This window comes from Mustela nivalis (genome assembly GCF_964662115.1).
Source record: "Mustela nivalis genome assembly, chromosome: 11".
Lineage (NCBI taxonomy): Eukaryota > Metazoa > Chordata > Mammalia > Carnivora > Mustelidae > Mustela > Mustela nivalis.
The window spans coordinates 67958295-67969071 of NC_139030.1; the positions used below are offsets into that span (position 1 = coordinate 67958295).

General features: G+C 62.0%; 1 protein-coding gene across 1 annotated transcript; it reads right to left on the minus strand.

The window, feature by feature from the left end:
* Positions 1 to 286: 286 nt before the first annotated feature.
* BOK (BCL2 family apoptosis regulator BOK) lies at positions 287 to 10411 on the minus strand. The gene is made up of 5 exons (XM_082689669.1): positions 10151 to 10411; positions 9437 to 9688; positions 6675 to 6803; positions 2316 to 2479; positions 287 to 1107 (listed from the first exon to the last, which is right to left on the minus strand). The coding sequence occupies exons 2-5, from the start codon at positions 9657 to 9659 to the stop codon at positions 982 to 984; spliced, it is 642 nt and encodes a 213-aa protein (XP_082545795.1). The 5' UTR covers positions 9660 to 9688; positions 10151 to 10411; the 3' UTR covers positions 287 to 981.
* Positions 10412 to 10777: the final 366 nt, after the last annotated feature.

Genomic DNA, 10777 nt, shown 5'->3' on the forward strand with positions numbered 1-10777 from the left:
ATGGCCAGGAAGGGGAGAGAGGCTGTTGTTGGCCAAGAGGAGGCACTGCATGGCCCGGGGCTGGACTGTGCACACGTGCTGGGCAGGACAGCTGAGCAACCGCCACTCGTTACCGGTGCATGTGCACGAGTGAGACTAGGAGCGTATACCCATGACGCTGTGTGTGTGAGCTCCCCATTGTGGAGAAGGCAGCAGACCCCTCATCAGGGAAGACACTGGGACACTCCTGGGCTTACTGGCTCTGTGTGGCCCCTGGGCAGCAGCATGACAACAGGCACAAAGATGCGTCACCCCTCCATGGCCGTGAAACTTTATTGGAATTCAACACACACACCAACCTTTCTGTTTATGGGCTCGTGCACTCAGGTCAGTGTGCTGGCTTGGAGCCCCGGGCCCCTGGTCCCTGCCACACAAGGATCCTGCCATGGGAGGGGGACACACTGCTCCCTCCAGAAACAGATTAAGCAACCAGCACATAAACTTTATGCCCTGTCTTCAAGGTCAGTAAGACCCCATGGCTCCTCCAGCCTTGGCCAGGCCAGTGACACCTTATGACTGAATGAGCAGGGCCCACTCCCCACAAGGACCAAGGCCAGCTCATGTCCTGACATGGTCCCCCTTCACAGAGGAGACCCAGGCATCAAGTGGAGCCTAGTGTTCTCAGCTCCCTTCCTTTTGGACCCAGGAGGTGACCCTGATTTTCTAGCTCCAGAAAGAGGACAAGCAGAATTTCCAAGAGAAGGGGAGCAACAGGGGAGGCACTGAAGCCCAGCTCCAGGCCAGGGAGGCCCCCCCTCTGCTGCCCCTTCCAGAGAGCCTGGGTCTGAGGGCGAGGGGCTCAGGGCAGGGCCTCCAGCATGAAGGCAGGGCTCTGAGTGTCGGAGTCTTCCCAGCCTGGTCGAGGAGGACATGGGTGCTCTCCAGGGCCCAGGGCCTCCTGGGTCGGAGTGCCTGGCTTCAGCCTGTGCCTGAGGCAGCAGCTCATCTCTCTGGCAACAGCAGGAAGAAGGCGGCCTTCAGGAAGCGACCGAAGCTGCAGAGTGCAGCCACGAGCCAATGGGAGCGGAAGCCAGGCTCCGTGCTGACCACACACTTGAGGACATCGGTCTGGGAGGCAAGAGGACATGGTTAGAGAACAGAGCACCTTGCATGAGACGTCAGCCGACTACCACAAGGGGGTGCCTGAGGGTGTCAGGGGAGGTCTGTGGTCTGCTCTGGACCATGGGAGGGGGAAGGGAGCTCGAGGTGGGCAGAGGGTGGCAGATGGACACTGCCCCACTGGGGCCTCCACCACCATCTCCAGGCCAGGAGCTAGCTCCCAACATGGCCACCTCCCTACTGCCCACGGAGCCACAAACACCCCGTGTCTTTCTGCCTCGGCACGGTGGAGCCTGGGGTACCAGGAACCGACCGATCCAGCTGCACTCTCTCTCAGAACAGGAGTGGGAACCAAGATTTCCAGAAGCCCAATGAATAGCCATTCCTCATTCCTTTCTATTCCTGCTGAGAAATAAAATTTTTTTCTCTACAGTCTGGACTTTGACTGTGGTGTCAAGCAACGTCCTTGCCTCCACGGAGAGGAGAGGATGTGGGGGGACAGAGGCCCCAGGGTCTCTCTGCTAACGAACGGCCACAGCCACAGGTCATCCTGAAGGCAATCCCATCCCCACCAATGCCAGCTTCAGAGGACACTGCAGCCCCAGCCTGGACTTTGACTGTGGTGTCAAGCAACGTCCTTGCCTCCACGGAGAGGAGAGGATGTGGGGGGACAGAGGCCCCAGGGTCTCTCTGCTAACGAACGGCCACAGCCACAGGTCATCCTGAAGGCAATCCCATCCCCACCAATGCCAGCTTCAGAGGACACTGCAGCCCCAGCCACCGCCCAACCTCAGCCTTTGGCCCCAACCTCAGCAGATTGCTGAGCTCTGTCATCCCAGCCAGCGAGCCCCACACACCCTGGTCCACCACCCATTACAGAGGAGAGAACTGACATCTCTGCGGGGGGGCCTGGTCGGGGCCAAGAGGGCAGCTGGGGGCACAGAGCCCATGGTGGGTAAGACCCACGCACCCACCCCCATGGGCTGGGCTGGTCTCCCCCAGCATCAGAGTGTAGCTGGGAGGGGGTGCGGTGAGGATGCTCTGGGCAGGGTCAGGACTTCCCCTCTCATGGGCTAAGGTGCCCATGGCCCAGGGCATGGAGGAAGCAGAGGACAGGTCGGCGCTGGAGCTGGGCAGCAGGAGCCGCCCTGGCCCTCCCACCTCCCCTAACCCCTTGCTGCCCCCAGCCCCCACCGGGTAACGCAGGTCCCCCTCACCCATCCGCCACGCCTTCGAAGCCAGGGCGCCAGGGTCTTGCGCACAAATTCTCCAAGGCAGTCGACAAGTGCATGGACCATGGCGGGCTGGGCCTGCCGCACACAGTCGATGGCTAGCCCTGCCGCCACTGAGTACAGGGACACCACCTTGCCCCATGTGATGCCTGTGAGGAGAGAGACAGATGCCAGTGAGCAGAAGGCCACCCAAATCCAGGCTCCAGTCCACCCCTCAGGGTCACACAAAGGGCCTAAGACTTGGGCCCCCCTCCCCTGCCCCACCCCGCACCCGGCACCAGCCTAGGGTCAGTCTCTCACCTGACCGCCCTCACCTGCGCACCTGTGCCAGGGCCCAGGCCAGCCTAGCCCAACCCCCAGTCCCCTGGAGGAGGTGAGCAGGCAGCAAGGCCGTCCAGGAAACAGGAAACTGAGGCTAAGTTTCCACCTACGTCCACTCTCCCCACCCCACAAGGGTGGGGGTGACCGACTGACAACAGAGGGAGCAGCCCCAAGGCACACCTGCCCCTGGCCTGTGTGTTCGGAGGGGCCAGGTGAGGGCAGCAGGACAGTCTGCATAGAGAAGCTGAGGCCCGTGAGCGCACGGCCTGCCCCAGACCTACAGCCACTAGGAAGCAGAACCCCGGTGGAGCCCGCCCGGCAGGAAGAGGCAAAGGCCAGTGTGGGGAGGCCACCTGCCGATGCTGGGGCACGAGCCTTCTTCGTGTGCAAGGAGAGCTCATGAGTCCGTGAGAACACAGAGAAACATTTCTGAAGAAATATGAGCACAGAAGAAACAGCTGCTTCACAGAAGGAAAACTACAAATGCATCAAACCTCTGAAAAATGTCTGCCCTCACGAATAACCCAAGAAAAGTCAGAGAAAAGCAGGAAGAGATGGAAGTCTATCAAATGAAAGCTTCATGTCACCGCAGTCTGCGCCGTGTCGTCTGCTGAGACAAACAGGCCAAGGCGCCTGCAGGGTCCATGAGAGGCCACCCGTGCACGCGGTCCTGGCAGGACAGGAGCCCGAGGAGGTGGCAGTGTGGGCAGAGGGTGCCCCTGCCCCTCCATGCACCCTCCCACGCATCCAGAGCCTCTACAGCTCCCATAAACCTGGCTCCCCCGCGCTCACGGGGGCCTTCTTCATACCGGCCAAAAGATGGAAGCGACAAACACCCAACGGCGAAAAGAAAAGCAAAGGGCTCCAAACTAGGGACTGGGACTGAGCCCCGGAAAGGGATAGAGCCCTGATACTGCCACGGCGGGGGGGGGGGGTGCAGTGTCGGAAACACGGCGCTCAGTGGGAGCAGCAGTCTCAAAAGCCCCCCTGCTGTGTGAGTCCATGGACATGAACCGTCCAGAAAGGGGGAGGGGGTGCAGAGTGAGTGCCGAGAGGGCTTCAGGTGTCCTTCCGGGGATGTGAAATGGGGCAGATGGACAGCAGTGTTCCCACACATCACAATGCCTCATGGTCAGGTAAGCTCCATCACTGTGACAAGAAAAATTTTAAAACCCATAAATTGGATCCCATCCCTCTCCTGCCTAAACCCTCCTGTGACTGTTACTTTCCATCTCTCTCTCTTTATTTTAAAAGAATTTATTTATTTATTTGACAAAGAGAGAGGTCACAAGTAGGCAGAGGCAGGCAGAAAGAGAGGAGGAAGCAGGCTCCCCACTGAGCAGAGAGCCCGACTTGGGACTCAATCCCAGGACCCTGAGATCATGACCTGAGCCAAAGGCAGAGGCTTAACCCACTGAGCCACACAGGCGCCCCACTTTCCATCTCTTCCAAAATAAATCCAAGTTACGGAGCACAGCCTGGCTGACTCCCAGTCAGGGGAGCATGACTCCCGATCTCAGGGGTGTGAGTTTGAGTCCCACACTGGGTGTAGAGCTTACGTTAAAAAAATTCAAGTCTGAGATCTCAGCTGTACCCCTGGCCCCAAGGGCGCCTTCCCTCCACTGAGGTCCTACGTCCACTCTCCCCACCTCCACAAGCTGGGCTATCAGGGCCCCAAGTCACAGTGACTGTGTCTTGCCTCATGCTTCCCCAGCCAAATGCTACCCGGAGAAGGGCCTCACAGTCCCTCAAGAGGACAGCCAGCTCCACATGGCCTTGACCCTTGAAGGTCTGGAAGGGGCTGCACACGTGGTCTCCTCGGGGTCTTCTGTGCTTAATTTCTCATGGAGAGATGATCTCAGTGCCATAAACCGGTAAGCAGTTCCCCTAAGTTCCAGTGGCACCCGTGCGGCCGTGCCCACCCACCTGCCGTTGGGCCCCTTCCCGGGCCCGACAGCCACGCCTTGGTTCCCTGGGCCTGTGGATTTCCCACTCCCAGTGTTTGCTAGGAAAGGGCTCTGGCCAGCGCTCCACAGTGACTCGGGCTCCCCGCACCAGACATGAGGTCCACAGGGTCCATCCACGCAGTCGCGGGTGTCCACATGGGGCACACGTGTCCGCTAGCCAACGGCTACGGGCTGCCTGCGCCATGGCTCCTCTGAGGGACACACTCATGGCGTCTGGGCAGCATGTGTATGCATGAGCGTCCGCCCCTCATGGCGACACCCGGGGGTGGGCAGCCCTGCGAAGCAGCCACACCACCTGGGTGCCACTGGTCACACCCTGCCCAAGCCTGCGCTCATAGCACCAATCCTGCCACTGGGGGTCCGCGGCACTGGCTCACAGTGGTTCTGCAGCGCGTCTCCCCCACGGCAGAGGGCAGGCTTCTCGTGGGCTCCAGGCCAGCCGCGTGTCTGCTCTTCTGATCCTTTGCTCATTTTTAGTATTGGTTTCTAAGACTTGTTTATCTTTTGCATTTTCTGACCTTTCTGTGGTAAAATATTTTGCTCTTGTAATAAGAAAAAAAAAAAAAAAACCACTCCTGCCAACTTCTCATCAAGGAGGGAAAGATCCGTGTTTCCCCCGAAGGGAGCTGAGCCGGGTGGCCGCTGCCAGGAGCCACGCTGGTGGCCGCTGCCTCCGCCAGGAGCACACAGACGCCTCCACAGATCCCCACCCGCAGTCCTCAAGCTGCCCCATCACCCACCAGAGCCCGGAGGGCCTGTCCTGAGGAAGAGGGGGCACAAGGGGTAGCATGAGGGTCAGTGTGTGGTCTGGGAGGGACCGCGGGAAGACCAGGACCCAGGCCAGCGAGCACCTTGTGGCTGGGCTGACTCAGGAGAAAGCAGGGTGGACGAGGAGGAGCGAAAGGGAGGCTGGCCAAGCAGCAGGTGGGAGGGTGGGAGGGGCAGCCACAGCTGGTGAGGGGCTGGTCTGAGAGCCAGGTCACAACAGAGGGGTGGATCTGGGACCCCACACTCCAGAGAGCTCTGCTCCTCCTCCGTTTTCAGGCGGTTCTGGGTTCAGAGATATTAAGAAACCAGCTGCAGGTCACACAGCCTGTGAGGGAGCAGCTGCCCCAGAGCCCCAGAGGGGCAGGCACAGGAGTGCAGGCTGTCGGAGGAGAAGGGTGGCACCCACATGGGGCAGGCCTGCGGACACTGATGCTTGAACGTGAAGGGAAATATTCTGCCCCATCTCAAAGGAAAATCACATGACTTTCACTGACCTCCACAAGTGGATTGAGCTGTGGTGGCCTGTGTCCATTATCCCCACCCCTCCCCCGCCCCAAGGCCTTCCTCCCAGAGCCCAGAGCCTTTCAGAAGCTCTCGGGCCTGAACCCGCACTGAGCAAGGCCAGGCTGGTGGGGAGGGTGCTCAGTGTTGGGCCTCGGTCCTGTCCCCTGCGTGCATACCTGCCACCACCGCGGGCCTCGCCCGGCCTCCCGGCTCCATCCCAACCACCAACAGCCCAGAGCGGAAGCCTTCCTTTTAAAGCCAGACCTCGGCTCATAAACCAGCCGCCCAACAGCCTCGAGACAGACACGGCCACCCACACACCAGCGTCAGGCCCAGAACACAGGAGCCCAGGGAGGGCTAAAGGTGGCCACCAGCCTCAAATGCCCGCTGGGCCCCCTACCGCTGCCTCCTCCTTGAGGCGCCGTCCCGGGTCATCCTCACAGGGTCCCTAGGACCCAGGTCAGGACTGTTAGGACACTCTGAAGGAAACTGGCCCTCCGACCAGCCCACCCAGGCACCCCCAGGAAGACCCCAGTCCTCCGCACCCCAGCTAATACCGGCCAGAGCTACATGAGAGGCCTGAGGCCAGCTGCCCCGCAGACACCCCCATCCTCAGAACCCAGGGAAGCACCAGCACTGTTCGGGTCAAGCTTCTGTGCAGGTTTGTACAGCAGTATGGTGGCCCTGGGACCTGTGGGGGCTACTTGCTGCACCCTCCCAGTGCCCAAGGCCCTGCGCCAGCCCACAGACCCGGGCCTACAGCAGCATGGGGGCCCAGGCCTACCTCCAGAGAAGATCTGGGACGCCACAGCCAGGAAGGCGTCAGTCACCACGGTCTCAGATTGCAGGGAGATGTTCAGTTGACGGGCAACGTTGCGGTAGACGCTAGGCCGAATCAACTCCAGCTCGTCCCCTGGGCAGTCACGCAGGGGGGTCAGAGGTGGTCAGGCCTGCCTGACCCCATCCCCACGGGCACACAAGCCTGGCACCAGCCCGCTGCTCATTGGCCCATGGCCACAACTGGCACTGAACAGGACTGACTGCCGACCACCCCCATCAGCCTGTCAAATTCCCACCTCCACTTGACCCCACCATGGCCCCTGGGGATAAGAAGACCAAGTAGGTACTGTGGGCACCCCCAGACCTGCCTCTGCGGTCTGCCCCTTCTGACAAGCCAGCCACCCCTCACCCCCACCCAGGGCCAAGCCGGCCAAGCCGGTGGGGCGGGAATCCCGAGGAGGAGCAAGGGCCGTGCCTGATGGGTGACTCATGGCCCACAGCGAGCTGCCCGGGCGGCAGGCGGACTGGGCAGGCAGCCAGAGCCCCACATGGGTAGAGGCTTATGCCAGCGATCCCACACAGGTGAGGCCCCTGGCTGCTGCCTCTGGGGGGCGTCCTCACTCAGCCCCACCCCCCAGCATGGGTCTGTGAACCCAGAAGCTAAGCCTTCGCCTGCCCAGGGCCACTAGCACCACCCAGGTTCAAACCTGGGCTCTCGGTGCCAAGTGGGTGTGTCAGGGTGGGCGGCCACACTCGGCAGAGGAAATGCCCTCTCAGCGGCCCCGCCTGCTGCCCGCGCTCACTGCAGCGCCCCTGGCAGCGAGGTGCCAGGAATTCCACGCAGCCTGCGGACTGGGTGTCCCCCAGCCCGGGCACTTATGCAGCCAAAGCAAACAGGGAAAGGCTGTGGACAGGACAGCGTGCACCGATAAGGGCGTCTGCATCGTCCCTGGGGCCAGCTGCACTCCATCTAATTAAACGAGATCTGGATGCAGAGCAGAAACCATTGAGACAGGGGGGCGGTGGGGACCGGGGTGGATGGCATGGAAATTCCCAGGGCAGGCCTGGCTGTTCCCACATGCAGATCTTGCGGCCCAAGAGACCGACCATGGGGACGCGACCCCGACTTCTTCCTGTGTGCTGCTGCCCCAGGAGCTGGGTGTCTGGGCTGGCGTGGGGTTGGGAGGGCTAGGAGCATGCTGTGGGGGCAGGGAGACAGCGCCAGGCATGAAAGGGCTCATGCCGAGCAGTCTAAGAGCTGAGCGCAGCAGGAAGGCAAGAACTCTGGGGATCCGAGGCCTCCCCCTCCTTAGCTATCTGCGAGGGCCCAGTCCCAGGGACTGGGCAGAGCCTGACATGGGGGAAGAACCCTGCTCCTGAGAGGGCTGGTGCTGGGCACCTGGCCAGCCCCTGCTCCCCAAGACTGGGCCCGGAGCATTGGGGCTTTCAGAGTGGGACATGGGGGACTGAGGCTACAGAAACCAGCCTGGTCAGAACAGCAGAGCCCGAAGCAGAGACTCTGGGCCCAGGCAGAGGCAGCACCAGCTCCCGGGCACACAAGGAGACAGAGACCGGGAGGCTGGGAAGAGTGGCAGAACAGGCCAGGACAGAGGCAAGACTTCCTTCTGGCTACCCTAGGAGTCAGGGGGACGTTCTTGGGAGACCACAGAACCATCTTCTCCAGGGCCCTCTAGAATGTTTCCCCAGTACCATCCCCATAGCCCCGCTGAAAAAACAGCAAATGGAGGCTGACCTCATGGGAGTCCAGGTCCTCTGAATCCCTGCCTGATTCCCCAAACCCCACTGGTTCTCCACATCTAGGAACCACTCCCCTCCCCTGGGGCCCAGGTGGGCTACCACGTCTCCTGGCAATCTTCTACACTGCCCATGGAGTCTGCCCATTCCCCTGCCCCACACTGGGGCAGCTGGGTCTGCACAGCCCTGCTCTCAGGGGCCACACAAAACTGGGATCAGCAGACACTGGTGTCAGCCTAAGAGGCAGGGTGTCTGTCCCCTTTCTCTGAAAACCCCCTCCAACCCCAGATCCTGGGCCAACCTTTCCCCACACTCTGCATGAAGAGCCACCCCATCAGGGCTCCATCTTTGCTCTCCACTCCCAACAACCAGTTCCAGAGTGAGCAACCTCGGCCCTGGTGGTGACTGGCCCCAGCCCTCTGGCGTCTAGACCCTGGAGAAGATGGAAACAGTCACTGTGCTGTGTGGGACCCCACTTCAACCAAGCACTCCCAGGTGTCTAAGCATGACCAGATGGCCAGGTGGGATTTTGGCTGCCCAGATCCTTGGTGGCTTTGACCCTTCTGGGGCACCAAATTTCCAGAGGGAGCCCTGCCAGGCATCTACATCAAGAGGAAAGAGCTGCGGGATTTCAGGCAGGAGCTACAAAGAACTACTTTCCAAAATAAACACTGGGACACGTGGTCCCACAAAGGATTTTTGTGCCCAGCTCAGTACAAGGGTCACTCTGGAAGTTTAACCACCGAAACAGTGTTCTTCCTGGAGCTTTCTAGTCTTTATGGCCAGAAGGTCTGAAATCTGGGCTGAACAAGGCATACAGAGGAGCTAGCTCTGTGGCGGGTGGGCAGGGCAGCCTGAGGCATAAAGAGGCGAGTGGGTAGGTCTGCCTTGCGCAAGGCTGTCCCCAACACCGCCCCCCCCCCCCGCCAGCCCCTTCTCTGTCCGAAAAGGAAACTGAGGCCCAGCAGCAGAGGCACCTCCAGGGCATAGGCCACCAGGGCCCACACTCACCCAGGCGCAGCAGCACCGCGCACACCTCGGCCAGGCGGCCTCCGGGGGCGGGAGCGGCGCGCTCGGGCGCGCTCCAGGCGAGGCCAGCGCGCAGCAGCCGCGCGTGCACGAACTCCCGGCCCAGCGCCTTGGCCTGGGCCACCAGCTCCTTGTCGGTGGGCGAGCGGTCAAAGGCGTCCATGATCTCTGCGGCGAAGACCGAGGAACGCCGCAGCACCTCCATGGCGGGGACACGGGCTAGGGGCGCGGCACCTGCGGAGGGACAAGCTCAGCGCCCCGGCCTGGCTGGCGGCCAGGAGCCAGCCCCGGGAGGAGGTCGCCCCGCGGGGGTGGCGGGGGGAGGGGAGGGTGGCGGGGGGCCCGGGGAAGGGGCGCGCGGGGAGGAAAGGCTGCCGCCGACTGCGAGGGGCCGTTCGTTTCGGAGCCCCAAATCTTGAAAACATGGTGTCACATTATTTCGGATTCCAAGTTAAATCCCAAAGATCCCCACGGCTGCCGGGATAAGAAGGACCGCGGGGACAGGGCAAGACGCCGTGGGGACGCCGTGCCCGCGCTCGAAGACGAGTGCGCGGGCGGCGGAGGCGCCGGCGGGTGACAGGCGACGGCCACGACCTGGCCCGGCCGCGCGCTCCGAGGACACCCGGCCTCGCGCCTCGCCGTCCTCGCCGTTTGTCCCGGGCGTCGCCGTTCCCACGGCGAGGTCGCCCGGCTCACCTCTCCCGCGGCATATCGCGGGCGCGGGGCCGGGGAGGGGCTCTGGCCTCAGGACCTGCTGGCCGTGGTCTCCGCCGACCTCGATCCTTCCATCCAGAGCCGCGAGGACGCGCGCCCGCCCCTCGCCCGGGCCCGGCTGGTGCGCGAGTGCGCGGGGCTCTGCGCTCCTGGGGGTGCGGCGGCGGCGAGGGGCGCGCGGAGCGCACAGCGCGGCTCTCTCCCGGCAAGAGGCGAGGCTTGGGGCTTCGCCTTCTAAGGAAAAGGCAGCCCCCGGGGCGGAGCCGCGGCCCAGAGCTTCCCCACCGCCTCCCCGCTTAAGGACGACCGAGCGAGTTCCCGGCGAGTCTTGGAGAGGGACACCGGGCGGGAGCTGTCTCGGCAAGGCCAGGGGAAATGGGTGACTGGAGCCTAGCTCTGGTGTCGGCTGCCTGGGTTCACACCCGGCTCCATTTTCTTATTGTTTCCTAGAGGTTCTTTATTTATTCTGGATATGTGCCCTCGGTGTGGCGCATGGTTCTGTACTGTTGATGGATATCCGAAAATGTACGGGGTTGAAGATACTGCAGAAATCTTCTGTCACTCGTGGCTTGCTGTTGCTTATAATGAGCCAGAGTGAGTCTCAGTGAC